General features: G+C 37.8%; 1 protein-coding gene across 6 annotated transcripts in view; it reads left to right on the forward strand.

The window, feature by feature from the left end:
* Positions 1 to 18,685, forward strand: part of LOC124276860 — a 49,671-nt gene that overhangs the window by 26,561 nt on the left and 4,425 nt on the right. For 4 of the 6 annotated variants that reach the window (XM_046712522.1, XM_046712524.1, XM_046712523.1 and 1 more), the window contains exons 2-4: positions 16,253 to 17,209; positions 17,390 to 17,525; positions 18,133 to 18,223. In XM_046712522.1, the coding sequence (XP_046568478.1) occupies positions 16,253 to 17,209; positions 17,390 to 17,525; positions 18,133 to 18,223 (1,184 nt within the window). Of the gene's footprint in view, positions 1 to 1,903; positions 2,427 to 12,699; positions 13,397 to 16,252; positions 17,210 to 17,389; positions 17,526 to 18,132; positions 18,224 to 18,685 lie in introns of those variants that run through there. The other 2 variants (XM_046712521.1, XM_046712520.1) reach the window with 2 other exon arrangements.

The following is an 18,685-nucleotide window of genomic DNA, read 5'->3' on the forward strand; positions in this document are numbered from 1 at the left end:
ATTACAGTATTTAGTGTCATGGTATTTAGTTTTATATATTGTAACATGGTACATATGATCACAGTATTTAGTGGCATGGTATTTGTGGTATTTATTATCATGGTACATATGATCACAATATTTAGTGTCATGGTATGTAGTGGTATATATTGTCATGGTACATATGATTACAGTATTCAGTGTCATTGTATTTATAGTTGTATATATTGTCATGGTACATATGATCACAATATTTAGCGTCAAGGTATTTAGTGGTATATACTACAGTTTGTTCCTGGACTGCTGTCAGTCAGCATACACCTGTAGCTGCCTCAGTCCCACTGTGTAGACTCCCCCAGCTGCAGCAGCCCCTCAATACATATTGACTTGCACTTGTCACTGGAGAGTACCACAAACACTAGATGAGTGGGATGCAGTCCATGATAACAGCTCCCCAGTTGACGATTGGGAGTACATGCCACTCACAGACTCATGTAGACGTGAAAATAATCACCTGAAAATTTGTATTAGATTTATTCTTTACAATTAACTCCATTTTCAATTTTACCAGCTCGTGCTATTCAGATAGTCATGTCAATTCTGAACGATTCAGAAGGATTAGTGCTTCAGTAATCCTACTTTTGACAGTTATTATTTGTGTAAATATCATTTGGCTCAACCAATATTGACAGAAATGATAATAACTAAAACTGATGTTTGCTGTTGTCTACATGGAAATGATAAAGTCAGTCTGTGATTCAGAGGGGGCTTGGGGCTTGATGACAAATACAAACATTAGGTGTTGCCTATTTGTCATCCAATCCTTGAGCTGCAGGAGAAAACTGGCAGGAATGTGGTAATTAACTAATCTTGATCGGACATCAGTATTGGATGCCTGTGCTGTCTCAAATGAGTCCAAAATAAGTGTTAAACATTGTTCAAGTTATGACTTCTTGTTAAATGCAACACTGGTAGTTACATCCAAACTGTGTTTGTACATGTACTGTTGGTAAGTGGTGTGACTGTACTTCTGTATTGTGTGTTAGAGTTGTTCTGTACATCACTTTGTTTCAAATCAACAGCAAGTTATTATTTTAAAAATATATGTTAGAGAGTAAGGCAACATTAGATGTTTTCAGAGATAATATATAGCAAATTAACCATGCTAAATCTTATTTAGTTATCAATGGAAATCACACTAAAAAGGCTGATTTTTACATTCAAGGCATGTTAAATTTGTTGAGTTACCAATATGGAACTTCTAGTCAATCTTTTAAACAATTTTTAAATTTCACAATTCTTCAATATTATTAGTTCTTTTTTTCTTTCCTCGTGATTGAATACAACCTCTGAAGTTTCCTATTAATGAAATTGTACTCCTAGATATGTGTATCTGTCAGCTGTGGCTATTGGTTTCCTTGTGCTGTCCAAGACATGTGTTTTCTGATTAAAATACAGCCTCCATTCTTCAAGTCACAAATAAATGTAACACATACACCATAAATAAATTTCAGTCCAAATGAAAGATATGTTCAAGCATTCCAATGTAAAAACAAAGTTCATGGATCACATTTCTCAAAACTACAATTATTAAGTAATTGTAAATTCAGATTTAAAATAGTAGATATACTAAACCTGCAGCCCCACTAGAACAATATCTAAGTGAAACATGTAATGTCTTAGAAAATGAGCAAGACTATGTATATAAAGTATAACCAAGAAGGAGATCCACTAATACAAATACGAAATGATCAAGCATTTGCTACACTCTCAATCCTTGACAATTTTTACAATGAGCTGTTCTGAAACAATCTCCATCATGTCATCATATCTACAATTATGAATGAATTCCTTGTGTTACAATAGTTTCCTCACTCCTCACATTGTTTCCACATCATTAGCCATGTCATATACCACATATGTTTTTCAAAATGGAATGGTTATAATGTACCTCAAATGTGGAATGTATCTGTGCATTTTTGTATTTGTCTACCTACTGTGTATATATTTGCAGGTAGTAGAATATTGCCATTGTTTCTTCATGGAATACTGGGCAGTAGAATATCTTATCTTGCCATGCAGTATCCCAACCATCAATAACCACTGTTCAATGTTCCCAAGATGAACATGGCAGCAAAACGTGTAGGAACAAATTTGACATCGCCTCACTTGACTGATTTCCATTGGACAGAGTTGGTTTCATTTCTGTATTGAATTGTTGCAGATAAGAGAGGTGTTCATAACATTGCTAATGAGATAAAGTGAGCCACTTTCCATCACAAATGTTGGCCATTTCTCACGGAGATTGCTAACCCGACAGCTGGGTCAGGTAGTGCTTCAGTGCTGGCAAAATGAAAGAAAGACTTATTTCTGGGAGCATGTACAAGCAAAAGATTAAAACTGTCATGTTTCCTATTAGATTTACCCTCAAGACGAAAACATGGGAGGTAGGTTACATTTAGTAAATGATACTTTTTTTCACCTGTGTTATATTTTGTTTTACTTGTTCAGTCTCAATGATTATAATGGTATTTTTAAGTCAACATGGATATCATTACAAGATATTGTTTCATAATACATGAAGTGTTGGTTTTACCAATTGTCATTGAATATTTTTAATTTCTTACTTGATGTATGGATCATCACCCAAACTTTATCATCATGGTTTATTTTCCAATGAGTATGGTAGGATAGTTTGACATTAAGAGCATGTAACTGTCCATGCAGAAGGGGATTCCTGTCAGCCTACACATCCTGTGGCTGGACAACACACAGAGTGAGTGAGTTTAGTGTTCTAGCACTATAAAGCCAGTTTAAGTCTGGGCTAGTACAAGCAGCCGCACATACACATAAATGCACATGCACGTCGTCATATGAGCGAAATATTCTCAAGCAAGACGTTAAACCCAATTTCACATCACCTCACCTCATATAATGAATCATTTTCAAAATTTTAACCATAAAGATTTATCAGTTAAAGTGATCACATATTGCAGTGTTCATCTAACACATTCCAGTGTTCAAATAATTATATTGTATATTCATACATGATACACATTGAACTGAAGGATAGAATATATTCACTATGGTAAAATATTTGACTTTATAAAGCCTAACATTAAGTCAAAGATCACCACCAGTAGACTTGTTGTTGGTCCAGCTTGGTTGAGTATTGTATCCACCAAATTGTCTTATGTAATACTAACTCCATATACAGCCACAGGCAAGGCTTACTGAGCATTTAGGTACAAACACTACACTGAAGATTTGCAGATTAGGATAGTAACCTGGCTCAGTTCAGTCACCAGTCAACACACGGTGGATTGATATTCTGTTGTTACCTTGTTAGAAGATCATTGTTCTAGTGCAAGTTTCTTATCCATTGTCCAAATTAACAGTGACTGAAGATATGTAGTGTATTAAGTGAAAGAGATTATAGCATGAGTATAATTTGCTTTACACAGGTATGTCTCTTTACTTTAATAATCAGATTCTACATGGAATAGGACATGTTACAGTCTGGTGACCAGAAGAAATGGCATGTGTGTTGTGTTACACAATGGTCAAGAGATCTGAAACCTGATACACATCATCTTATGTTGTCTTTTACCTTCTAGCCAGCTGTGAAAATATTGGCAAAGTCAGTGACTCACAGACACTGTCATGAATATTTATGTCACTATAAATAAGGTATATTGTTGATTTGTCTGATAATTTACAACATATGTAATTTACCTGTGATCAAACTTGGAGACATCAATAGTGATACGTTTCTCCTCATTGGTAGAATTAAACTAGCTTCATAGGCACACAAACTAAGTACCGGTATTTGAATTAGTTAGCTGACTTGTAATTCGTTTATATTAAAGTATGAAAAGTTGACTTTCTGCAATTGATTACAAGTCATATTACCTTTTGAAAAACATTTCCAATCTTCCCTCTTCTTACAAGACATAAAACTCATTACGTAGGTGAGTCCTTCAATATAGGAATTTGAGAAATCAACTGTCTGTATACCTCAAGGACAAATAATGTTGCTGCACATCAGCCTACTCATTCATTTAGTCAATATATATTCTGTTTACACATGTTGTCGGAAATATTCTACCTGAGTCAGCCTTTGCATCAGAACATTTACTTTCTGAAAGGCTGGATGATGAAGATCATTAGGCCCCTTTAAGGGTAAGAGAAGAGACAGAGTGAGTGAGTGAGTTTAGTTTTACGCCGCACTCAGCAATATTCCAGCTATATGGCGGCGGTCTGTAAATAATCGAGTCTGGACCAGACAATCCAGTGATCAACAGCATGAGCATCGATCTGCACAATTGGGAACCGATGACATGTGTCAACCAAGTCATTTGACCACCGATCCGTTAATTAAGCCTCTTACGACAAGATAATCGCCTTTTTATGGCAAGCACATGGGTTGCTGAAGACCTATTCTACCCCGGATCTTCACGGGTCAAGAAGAGACAGAAAGTCAGCCAATAGTGGGTTATTATTTGCTATTCAGTGACAATAAATATGTTTATCACTGGTTTGGTCTGTCCCTGTGAATTGGTAGTGTATGGATCTGTATATCGACTTGTCTACACTATCCATATCCTCATTGCTGATGTAGAAAGGTGTAGCTGGCTGTGGATCTGTATATCGACTTGTCTACACTCTCCATATCCTCATTGCTGATGTAGAAAGGTGTAGCTGACTGTGGATCTGTATATCGACTTGTCCACACTATCCATATCCTCATTGCTGATGTAGAAAGGTGTAGCTGACTGTGGATCTGTATATCAACTTGTCTAAACTATCCATATCCTCATTGCTGATGTAGCCAGGTCTGACTGTGACTGATGAAATGATGCTGTGGAATGACCAAATGTAAAAGGACCAGTTAACCAGATGCAGACAATGTGTGTGTCTTTAAAAAACAGCCCCTGTCTAAATATAAGCAATCCAAATCTCTGTTGGTTATGACCGGAAGTCAACCAATAATATACTGAACATATTTTTTATGATATTATCTAAGGGCATACCATTATCCATGAGGTACCAAATGACAGATGGGTTTTCATTTTGTGCAATTTTTAAGAAATATTTTACACCAATGTATTGTGATGACTAATATCTTCTTAACCACATACCCACATGTGTGAAATTTTGGACATGGCTTTGCTAATGATTTCATCAAAATAAAATGGAAGCTTTTCAAACAATGGACATCGAGAATATATTTAGGCTGACTACTATTTTGACCGACCCTTGTATCTACCTGCCAAAGGTGGAATGTAATGAGACAGGCTGTTTACTGTTAAAGTAGCCACTGGGATGGCAAAGTACCTTTGATGTATTCAGGCAGTCAGTATGTCTACCCAGCAAGTGTTTGGCCAGGGGACACTGTGGGGAACCTTACCCAAGGGTCGTATAGGTTATCATCCTGAGATCACTGGTCACTATCATCTGTATGCTGATCACTGGTCATCATCAGTCGTGTCTGGTTTTCAAGGTTGGTCAGTGTTCATCTCCTCTGTTCATAAATTCAAGGTTGGTCAGTGTTCATCTCCTCTGTTCATAAATTCAAGGTTGGTCAGTGTTCATCTGCTCTGTTCATAAATTAATCTTTCTATAATCACATCATATTAACTCCTTTTATCATTGTCTGCATTTACATGGTTTGATTGCATAAGATATAGAAAGTTTTGACCATAATGTTCACAGATGTTTAAGGGCATTTAGGGACTTTTAAGGGCATTGATGATTTTTAGGTGGGGTGTCTGGTGTGGTGTTCCACCCATTTTGTGACAGTGGGGGGTCAGCAATTTGCACACATGTACTAGGGGGGTCAGCAATTTTGTACATATAGATATTTAAAAATTATGCTTAAAAATGATGGGGGCATAGATTTTGTACATGTCATGCAGGGCGGGGTCACTTACTTTGTACATAAAATTTAGGGGGGGTCATTCACATTGTACATGCTTCTCCATAAAAATCATCATCACCCCCCCCCCAGCCATAAATAATGAACGGTCCCTTAGAAGTGATGAACATGAATCAAAGATTTTTCGGATATCAACTTCAATATTTGTCAAACATGACCTGAAGAAGGAGTAAGAATTATTTCAGAAATGTCATGTTTACCAACAAAATATCTTTGACTCATTTTATACATTTTATACATTTTATTATTTCCATGATGAATATATACTACCCATCAAAAGTTTAGACTCACTAGTGTAAATATAGCCACTTACTTTCAATCAACTGTTCTAAACTAGATTTTGCAAAATATTCCATACTTTTTAAAGGTACTGTTTACACATGAACTGATATATTATAAAACAAATTTGTAACGTTGAAAAGATTAATGTCATGAGTTCAATAAATAATGAAATAATAACAAAACTTTACACCAAAACGCAGCTCGTATCATGCACGAAATTTACACATGCCTCTCAGCAATTTGATGCATGATCCTCGTGCAATTCATCTGCATAATGTTTGCAGTTGGTTCTCCCAAGTTAGTGCAGAAATTCATCTTCGATGTAACCATATGTATATACATAACAAATAGTGAGTACATCTAAACACATACTACAATATTGCCTTTCAGTGATGATCTTGACATGTTTGGGGTAAAAGTGTCCAACAGTTTTACATCAAATACCTTGTGTTGTAGCAGGTTTTTAACATACTGGCAATGATACAGAAGTCCTTTTCTATTTTGCAAGTTGATTGGGTCTGACTGAACTTTATAAAATATGATTTGGTGAGAGGACCCACACTATCCCCCCTCCTCAAACCTTTATGGATCTGCAACTTTCGTGTTTTTAGAAGCATCCCAACATCATGCCATTATTCCTGCAAGTTCAACAATATGTCAGGCATATCTGTAGGAGGAACTGCATCTCACTGATGTAGCTGAACGTTTAACCATTACAAATAATTATCCAACTAAGAAAGGTTTCATGCTTGACAAATGCAGTACATATAATCACTGTCAGAGCTGTTTATCCATCTCAGTAACCTGTTCCGTCACCACAACATAATGTTCTTGTCTACCGTACACGTGTGGATCATTAATATTGCATTGAGCTGCATATTCAACACGCAATGACAATATGGCCATATTGATTGACTGGTGACAGTGGTGCTGGGGTCAGTGGGTGTGTGTCAACTGTTCTACCACTGGTGTACAGCGTCAGTACTCGAGGAAAAAGTATGGTAGAAGACTTTGAAACTGCTATCAGATTACCTATTTCACTTCAGCAGATCATTTTACTTGACATACGATCTTGCTTTCTTAATCAACATTGCTTACTTATATATATATGTATGAATTATTTGGAAATATCAGTTGTTCTCAGGATAACTTCTGATGGAGTCGTTATTTTCTCTTTAAATGCAAGCTTATGTTATGTGTATTAGCAAAAATAAACATAAATAATTTAATATTATCTCTGATTGAAAGTATGCTCTTTGAATTTTATTGTCATAAATTTTTGTTCAACATATGATTCTACGCACAGATTGCCATCTTTTTTCTGACCAGACCAGGAAATCTATACAGAAAGTAACTGAATTGACCCTTCCAAATCACTGGAAATAAAACTAGCATAATAAACCTCAGGAAAAACCTGTGTTTTGTTGATAGTTTCCTGCAATGTGTTTCCCAGGTATGACACCATCAGTTATGGGAAGATAAAGGCATTTTTTTCTGTTTCTGTTTGAAACAAACCTTTATTGAGTCTTCTAGTATCACATGGGTGATCCTTGTTGAAGGGTCATTTAATGATTGCTTGGTATGTTGTATTGCCTCCGTAGATATTCTGTGTGACTTGACTGGTTCAAGTGTATGAGCTGTAAGCTCTCCTCCAGTCATCCCATCAATGAACTGTGACACATGCTACAAGGTAGACTGTGGTTCCCACATTAAGCCTCTGTGTGCAGTATTTCATTACTGAAGGTAAAACGTTTATTACTTTCTTAAGGTCAAGAGATTGTTATCATCTATAGTCACATTTTTCAATGTCACTGTTACAACATTAAAGAGAATTTTGTATTGACATTGTTCACTAAAGTTTAAGGAGTTAAACGTTGAGATTAGGTGATAATGTGTTTCATTTTTTCATTTCTGTGATTATGCATGTATACATCTATATCACAGGCAGACACAATGAGAATATAAAATGAACTTTACATGTAAATGTTGAGTGTTTGTCCATTTAAAAACTGAATTCATCTTACTTTCATCATGTATAGCTATATCCATCAAATATTTGATGGGAGGTAACTGGTCTCGACTTAACTGTTGACAGTACCTTCAACACACATTTCCAATCAGCCGGGCTTTATACTACATTTCTCCATAGGCAAATACTGATTTGTATCATTAGATGCAATGCATGAAATACTGTTTGCCAATTTTTCCAAAGTTGATCAGAGTTAAAAATTTCTCCCACTGCAAGCTGCTTGAAAGTTGTCATGGTTATTATCCCCCTCAACAACGAAGTTGTGGGTGATATAGAAACGAGTTCCGTCCGTGCTTCCTTGCATCCGTGCGTCCGTCACACTTTGTCCGAAGCATATCTCCTAAACTATTCGTGATAGCTTAACCAAACTTGGTACACATGTCAACCATGATCCCTAGATGTGCCTTTTGGGGGTTGGACACAGATGCAAATTTTATTTTTTGCGGTTTCCATGGAAACATGACTTAGGCTATGGCTATGAGGATGTCATCTTGTCCGGAGCAGATCTCCTAAATTATACATGCTAGCTTCATCAAACTTGGTACACATATCAAACATGATCCCTAGATGTGCCTTTTGGGGGTTAGACCCAGATATAAATTTTATTTTTTTGTGGTTTCCATGGAAACATGACTTTGGCTGTGACTATGAGGATGTCATCTTGTTGCATTTCCATGGCAACAAGTTAGGCTTCAACTGAATTTGGTGATAGTGCTCTTTTCTGGAGCAGATCTTAAAAACCTTTCAATACTCTCCTTCCACTTTGCTGTATACACTCCAAAACATTTGACATAATCAGAACTAGTAGACATATTCATAAAGAGTATTTTGCCATTGCGGGGGATATTGATGACTTTTCTTGTTTAACACGTAGTGTATACAGAAAATCTATCGTTTGACCACTCTCCTACAACAACGGTGAACAGATCATAGTCAAGGCCTTTCAACAAAGCATAGCTGAAGTTTCTTGAAATATGGATGAATGTAATACAGGTTTTATTCTTTATTGGAAAATTATGTACACGGCTTTATTTTCAGTTTGGTATTATATTTTAGTCATGGCATGGTTCTGCCCTTGTCATGTCACTGTACTGACTCAAATCCATCCTTCTAATGACCATCAAACTGCAGTTCAGGCCTTGTTCTATTTCATCCAAACACAACAATTAGTCTATCCCAAATCCAGCCATCCAAAAGCATGTGTAAAGTTGCCTGTGTGAAATTGCCTGTGTGAAGTTCCTCTTGCACCTAGTAAAGCAGGTGAAACAGTCAGTGGTAAAATCACACATCTACATGACTGGTCAGTCTCGGTGGAACTGGGTTGTCATGGAATATATCATTAACAGTAAATTGTTGCACATAATTTGTATAATGTTGATGTTCTTATTAGTATATATATTAAAAGACAACTAATGTAATGGAATACATTCACTACAAGACATGCACTGTAATGGACATGGTAGATACCTGTGTTGCCTGTGGAATAGACTGACCTTATATGTTATGATTGCTTGTACTGCTGGCCAGTTCATTATTACTGTTGGTATTTTTCAAACAAGGGAAATAATTATAACCTGAAGTTTTTGTTGCTGCCCTGATGACTGCAATCAATGTTCAGTGACAGATACCTGAAAACCAGGAAAAAACACAACTTTGAACATGTAAGCAGGTACAATTGATAATTAATAATAAGGAATTGGAAGTGTTTCATACATCCAGATATATATTCCTAACAGCTGACATGAAACATATGTGATAACGCAGGGCAAGTGTGATGTTCTTGAAAGTGTCACACGTAACCATTGCCCTTTGTTAGCTGAGCATCTCGTCATCAATGTTCAGATTATAGATTATTAATCTTGGTTACTGCAAAATAGTTCTCTTATTATTTGAAATCTTGACTGAGTGTGTATTGATTGTCATTCCCTGTTTGGTTGTTGCCAATACATCACCCGCAGACTGAGTGCCACATGTACAGGCAAGACATCACCTCAAGGACAGCAACATATTCTTACTTTTTAGAGGTCACCAATACAAAGAATTTTGGATCAGTTTATCACAACATGGTGTGACTAGCATCAAAAGAAAAAACATTTGAGAGTAATTGTGTATGAATTGGTGTATGCTGTGTAAGGAACAGGTCACGTTACACTGTATGTGTTTGTGGTGAGGAGAGGGGATATCGGTAGCTAGAGCCTGCAAACATATCACTGATGTGTCATGTATCATGTGTATTGTCAGACATAAGTGTATGGAAGTGGGTTCAGCCTACCTTTTAGCTAAATACTTCCTTATATATACTCATGCCAATAATGGTTGTCACACCCTTCAATTTCTTTAATTGGAGTGGGGGGTGGGGTTGGGAGGGGGGTGACAACCATTATTGGCATGAGTATAGATGCTGTATGTACTAATATACATTACAGCTGTCAATGTGTCAGTTCAGTTTTGTGTGTCACACAAAACAACTCTTCATCAAAGATATTCATATTAATCAGATAGAAATCATGCTTCAAAATTTACTTCCAGTGGCCTTATGTGGATGTTATGGTAATGGCCCCACTTTAGAAACATTTTAGGTTCAAAGTTTCATCCAATTCCATTGATAAAAGTTGTGTATGCACAAGCAATGTGAGTGTATTGACCTTCCTTGCCACCCATCATATTTTGTCAGGAAACCTCCCCAGGTATATATACATACGTAAATTATATACCACATTTGTAAGGTTAAAGGATGTAACTCTGCATGACAGGGCTGCTTTGCCTTCCATTTCCCAAATAGCAGGACTGACATAGTTGTGTTTGAAAATGGTGCCCCAGTAATGGAATCAGACCTTAACTATGGAGAGCCTGCAAACTCAGTTGCTGGTATCCATGCCCAGGGCACTCCATGAGAAATGTCATCAATTCTCTACATAATTGAGTAACATGGAATATACAAACATCCTTGTACATGCATCTTATGTTGATATCTGACATGAACAGAATCTACAACCTTACATATCATCTTCAGCATTGTAACTCACAGTTTTCCCACTGAGCTAGTTGGGTAGGTGATGAAGGGTGTTCAGTCTTACATGTTATGTTCAGTATTGTAACCCACTGAGTGAGTGAGTGGAGTTTTACGCTGCACTCAGCAATATTCCAGCTATGTGGCGGCGGTCTGTAAATAATCGAGTCTGGACCAGACAATCCAGTGATCAACAGCATGAGCATCGATCTGTGCAATTGAGAACCGATGACATGTGTCAACAAAGTCAGCGAGCCTGACCACCCGATCCCCGTTAGTCGCCTCTTACGACAAGCATGGGTTACTGAAGGCCAATATTCTAACCCGGGACCTTCACAGGTCTTGTAACCCACTGAGCAACTTGGGTAGGTGATTAAAGGGTGTTCAGTCTTACATGTCGTGTTCAGTATTGTAACTCACTGTTTTCCCACTGAGCTAGTTGGGTAGGTGATGAAAGGGTTTTCAATCTAACTTGTCATGTCTTCCACATACTGCACATAGTCACTCTCTTGTTTCACTTGAAGATTTCCTTATGTTATTCTTTGTGACTTTACTTTCATTTAGGCTCCTGACTTAGTTGTAACACTTCTCCTCAGTTTGGGTCCTTGCTTGCACCTAGGGTCCTTTGCTCTTGGGTTTTCCTTCCTCGCTGTTTTACATTTCAAACCCAATCTCAGAGTCATGTCTAAACTATATCTCTCTCACTTTATCATAGGTTTACTACACACACTTTAAAAGAAATTGATGTATTTCATTTGTAAAAAATATATTTATGAAAAATATAATGTGTGAGGTGTGGTGTATAAGGGTGAAGCTTTGTTGGGGAACAATACAGCTAAATATTTCATGTTTTGCCTTATACTTGTATTATAGTTTGAAAATAGTCCTGTCTCAATAATTCTGAGTGGACCTGTCATGTAGATCTTGTAAAAAGCGGGAATTGATGACCGAGGTGTTTCTGCATGCTTGTGTTGTTGGGTGGCAGTGTGCCATGACACACAGATGAAATAAAGAGACATCTGATGTGACATCCTAATCTACAGCATGTAATGAGCATTGTACATAGTTAGCCTGGAACCGTCTCAATGACTGGTCACACATCTAGGTACACTGTGGTCGTACTTAACAGTTCAGTACAGCTCATTATTATATATCCTATATTTGTGAATGTTGTTACATCTCACAAAAACAACAATTAACAGACTGATAAGTGTGTAAATATTCAGATGGTTGTAAGATTTATAGAGATTTTAAGGTTGACATGATTGTTCAAACATTTGAAAGAGCAGCAAGACATATTACATATCAGTGAATGAGTGCTCTTGTCAAATCATCACTGTCATAACCATATAATGTTGAACATAAATGAAGACTCGTCTTTTGTAGGCTGGTTGAAAGCTGTCAGTCAGGTTTTCATGATTCTCTATTGCTATACAACAAGTATGTCAAGTCTCCTATAACAAGTGTGGAGAGGGGACTATATAATACACTGCTTTGTGTGCAGTTGACAAACTCCTGCATCTCTTCACTGATTGCCTGAGTCTCTGTGTGCCAGGGCCATTCAGGCACCTGCATTCTGAGGTTACGTCTGCATGCTCAGGGATTCAATTTTGCCAAAGGCAATGGTGTGGCTGATATTTGTGTGCAATCAATCTTTGATGATTTAATTAAGGCTGCAAGGATTATTGATAATGTCAGCCTTGTCCTGACTTAGTTCCTTCTAGGTGTGGGGTGAGATCCCAGGAGGGAACACTGTACAGCTATCGTGTGTTTAAGTCTCATTCAGTCTTGGATCCCTACTGGATTAGCAGCTTGTGCTAGTGGCTGACATATGGACATTCTTGACATGTATTCTATACCTGGCACAAGCACTGAATATCCTCGCCCACAGTGGATATGCTTGGATTACGAAATAGTATTGCTTTGATACAACACTGATTTCTTACAAAAGAAACAAACATGGAGGAAAGCATAATTAAGGACACCTACTGGGGCTGAGGATTGTATGGAAACAATTACTAGGCCCAGAGTATCTTGGTAGATGGGGCAAGTCTGCCTTCAAATTTCTAGTAGTAGTCAAGTACAGCAGCCCAAAATGTTCTCCCCACTCAGCAGATATCCTGATTTGCAGTTGCGGGTTCGCCCCCGGCACATGGAGGTAAGATCAGCATAGATGTGGTTGTTATAAGGGAACATACTGGCAAATTTCACTTGAATTTTTGTTGTTGTTCGAGTAAAGAGAAGTTATTATGCATGTTTTACTTCATTTTATCATATGTATCTTCCCTGGAATTTTGTTTGTTTATTGTATAACGTCACACCCTGCAATATTCCACCTATACAGCAGCAGTCTGCAAATAATCAAGGCTGGACCAGACATTCCGGTGATCAACAGCATGAGCATCGATCTACGCAATTTTGTGATACGATGACATGTGTCAACCAAGTCAGCGAGCCTGAACACCCGAGTCGCCTCTTATGACAAGCATGGGTTGTCACAATGATCATCATTCACATGTTCATATGAAGGGTATGGCATCATACATCATGTTCATATACAGCAACATTGTCCAGTTGATCATGTAATACTGGTTCAACAACAGCAACATTGTCCAGCTGATCATGTAGTACTGGTTCATATACAGCTACATTGTCCAGTTGATCATATAGTACTGGTTCATATAAAGCAACATTGTCCAGCTGATCATATAGTACTGGTTCATATACAGCAACATTGTCCAGTTGATCATGTAGTGCTGGTTCATATACAGCACCATTGTCCAGCTGATTATATAGTACTGGTTCAACAACAGCAACATTGTCCAGTTAATCATATAGTACTGGTTCAACAACAGCAACATTGACCAGTTGATCATATAGCACTGGTTCATATACAGCAACATTGTCCAGTTGATCATGTAGTACTGGCTCATGTACAGCAACATTGTCCAGCTGATCATATTGTACTGGTTCATGTACAGCAACATTGTCCAGCTCATCATGTAGTGATGGTTCAAATACAACAACATTGTCCAGCTGATTATATAGTACTGGTTCAACAACAGCAACATTGTCCAGTTGATCATGTAGTGCTGGTTCATATACAGCAACATTGTCAATTATTAGTACTGGTTCAACAACAGCAACATTGTCCAGTCATATAGTACTGGTTCAACAACAGCTGGTTGATCATATACACTGGTTCACAGCAACATTGTCCAGTTGATCATGTAGTACTATAGTACTGGTTCAACAACAGCAACATTGTCCAGTTAATCATATAGTACTGGTTCAACAACAGCAACATTGTCCAGTTGATCATAGTAGCACTGGTTCATATAGCACTGGTTCAACATTGTCCAGTTGATCATATAGTACTGGTTCATGTACAGCAACATTGTCCAGTTGATCATATAGCACTGGTTCATATACAGCAACATTGTCCAGTTGATCATGTAGTACTGGCTCATGTACAGCAACATTGTCCAGCTGATCATATTGTACTGGTTCATGTACAGCAACATTGTCCAGCTCATCATGTAGTGATGGTTCAAATACAACAACATTGTCCAGCTGATCATATAGTACTGGTTCATATACAGCAACATTGTCCAGCTGATCATATAGTACTGGTTCATATACAGCAACATTGTCCAGCTGATCATATAGTACTGGTTCATATACAGCAACATTGTCCAGCTGGTCATATAGTAACATTCCAGCTATCACAGCAACATGATCATATAGTATTGGTTCATATACAGCAACATTGTCCAGCTGATCATATAGTACTGGTTCATATACAGCAACATTGTCCAGCTGATCATATAGTATTGGTTCATATACAGCAACATTGTCCAGCTGATCATATAGTACTGGTTCATATACAGCAACATTGTCCAGTTGATCATATAGTACTGGTTCATATACAGCAACATTGTCCAACAGCAACATTGTACTGGTTCATTGTCCAGTTGATCATATAGTATTGGTTCATATACAGCAATATTGTCCAGCTGATCATGTAGTACTGGTTCATATACAGCAACATTGTCCAGTTGATCATGTAGTACTGGCTCATGTACAGCTACATTGTCCAGTTGATCATGTAGTTCTGGTTCATACACAGCTACATTGTCCAGCTGATCATATAGTACTGGTTCATATACAGCAACATTGTCCAGCTGATCATATAGTACTGGTTCATATACAGCAACATTGTCCAGCTGATCATATAGTATTGGTTCATATACAGCAACATTGTCCAGCTGATCATATAGTACTGGTTCATATACAGCTACATTGTCCAGTTGATCATATAGTACTGGTTCATATACAGCAACATTGTCCAGCTGATCATATATTACTGGTTCAACAGCAGCAACATTGTCCAGTTGATCATATAGTACTGGTTCATATACAGCAACATTGTCCAGTTGATCATGTAGTACTGGCTCATGTACAGCAACATTGTCCAGCTGATCATATTGTACTGGTTCATGTACAGCAACATTGTCCAGCTGATCATATAGTACTGGTTCATATACAGCAACATCATCCAGCTGATCATATAGTAATAGTACTGGTTCATATACAGCAACACTGTGCGAAGTGTTTTTCTTTTCATGTAAATAGGTGCTGGTAAGATTTCTTTATTTGCATTTGTCATTAAGAAATTAGAATAAAAAGTAATTGAGCTCAATATCTGATCAATATTTATTTACACTGAGATGGGATGTTTTAATGACTCATGTTTGTGTACATTCAATCTTTTTGTTCAGGTAACTGTACCAATTTGTAGTTGTTAACAAAGTGTCTTTAATTAGAATACAGAGCACAGTATACTAGGTTAACAGTAGAATCTTACACAGACAAGTTTGAAAGAACAACACTGGGAATAAAGCTTGTCATGTTGATGGCAATTTTAAATGTTATATTGCTTCGGGTGAGTGTAAACTTAAAGATAACAATATTTATACATATGTTGTATACATTATGTTCTTGTTGCCACCAGGTAGTACACTACCTCCAATACGGACACACGTGGAAGCCCCTTCGTCGAGCTCAGCGGCGACAGATGAAACTCATGGCCACAACACAATATCAGAAAGGGGAGGTAATCCTTCGAAATCTTGCAGAAGAACTTCTGAATGAAGATGAATGCAGTGTGTTCAAACAAGCTTTACAGCACTTCCGGGTGTCTAAATCTGTGCCCACATTATGCACTGAGCTAAAACCTGTGATAAATACAACTGAGAAGCTGATGCTCCTCCTGGAGCTCAGTGGCAAACTTCCTCTCCAACTCCAGAGGGACTTCCATAAGCTCTGTAGCTTGCAGTTTTCGAGTTATGAGGCATTTTTAAAGTATTTTAATACTGGAAACCCCTTAAGTGATGATCCTAAAGTTATTGCAAAGGATTCATCGGGACAATTTCAAGTTGTGTCAACAGGATTTGAGAAAAAAATACATGTAGTGCCCTATGATGAAACTAATGGTACTGATGGGATATCTCTGCCTGGTACCAGTGTTACAAGTGGAGTATACAGTGAGTTTGATGATCACTCGAGGAATGGAACAGTGACCAAGGAAGAAGCTGAAATGATACTGAATCATTCACTCATGAAACCGGTGAGAGCAGCAGACCAATATCAACCTCAGAATCAAGATATGTCAAAGACTCCATCACGTGTGTCACTGAAGTCGCTTCAGCTGTCACAAAAATCAAAGGGACACAGTAGGAAATCAAGCACACATTCCAATCATCATCTGAATCGGATACCTTCCAAGAGCACGTCGACTGTTAATCCAGAAAGCCCCACGATACAGCCAGAAGGAAGCAACTCCAAGAAGCAAGTGCTACTAAACAGGCGTGAGGATGGCAGTCTTGGTGTTGGCATCAAAGGCGGCAAGGAGTATGGGACCCCTATCATGGTGTACCTAGTGGAGTCCAACAGTCAGGCAGAGGAACAGGTAAGGGGGGAAAGAAGTAAGGGACACGTATCATGGTGTACCTAGTGGAGGCCAACAGTCAGGCAGAGGAACAGGTAAGGGGGTTAAGAAGTAAGGGACCCCCATCATGGAGTTTCTACTAAAATTGTTTCAAATGTTTCCTCAGAACAGTCTGCAAACATGAATTTTGTGTTCATTTAGGGTCTCAGTGTTGGAGATCGCATCCTTGAGGTGAATGGTACAGACTTTAGGCAACTGACTCATGCTGAAGCTGTGATACTGATGCTCAATGCCTGGAATCTCATCATGGAAGTGGAGACATCTCATGAAGTTGATGGTGAGTTTCAACTGACACATGTCAAACACTATCATGCCAAGGCTTACAACTTTACACAAAAACATTTGAGGGGACCTACTTTAGGTGTCATTATGACAAGGGCAGATTTCTCAACTTATATAAAGGAAATATGAACAAAATTTGCAAGTACTCTAAAAATGTTCAGCTACTTTCAATTATCATTGCTGGGAATGAAGTAATTATTCATGCCATGATAATCAAACAGGACCTTTTACACTTTTATTCAGTTCAGGGATTGACACATGCAGATGTGTGTGACAACAGGCATGGCACATGCCTTGAGTGCATTTGAAGAGTCATTCAAACAATTGACCTAGAATTTATCTGCAGGGCCATTTGTGTAGATCAGTCAAGTATGTTATTTGATCTGACTAAATTGTAAAGGCAGTCTCATTTGGGATCAATTAAGACGATTGTGGGGATTGCTTGGACTGGTGTAACTCAATATCAGCACTGGTGTGTTGTGTTTTAGCAACATTTAGATAGGATTGCTTACATCTCAACTCTTGGTAAGTTCGATGGAGGGCATTCTGTGTATGATTATTCTGCAACAACATTTGTTATTATTGTCCATCTTGTGATGCAGGGCACCGACTTGTGTCACCTACAACAGGCAACAGCACAGATGTGATTATCTACCCAACAAATGGTGGCAAGCTTGGCTGTGCTGTTTTCAGGTAGGCGAAACCTAGGAGTGAGTCAGTTGGTGAGTTGTTGTGTGGGTGAATTGCATTATTGGTAGAAAGCTAATCAACTATTACTCATAACACGATAGACATCTGTCAATAAATAAGGCAACATGTTTGAAAAAATAATTATTTCACTGATACATAGATATAGATATGCAAGGAACTAAAGCTGAACATGTTTTTTCATTCTTTGAAATACATTTAGTCAGTGAAAAGGTAACCTTTCTCTAAACTTTGTTCCTTGTTATTTTTCAAATATAGGGTGCCAGAATGATTTCAGGGAGAAAAAGCACATGTCCAATTCAGTTAGCAGTATGTAATTCTTAAAGATATGCATTTTGCAAGTTGAAACCACATAATATGTTACTGCTGGCAGTCTGAGGCTACTGACGCTTCATGATACAATAACTACATAACAGCAATTGCCATCACAATAGCCTGCTGCCGGTG

This window comes from Haliotis rubra, unplaced genomic scaffold (assembly GCF_003918875.1).
Source record: "Haliotis rubra isolate DU_JTF1 unplaced genomic scaffold, ASM391887v1 Scf214, whole genome shotgun sequence".
NCBI classification, from domain to species: Eukaryota; Metazoa; Mollusca; class Gastropoda; order Lepetellida; family Haliotidae; genus Haliotis; species Haliotis rubra.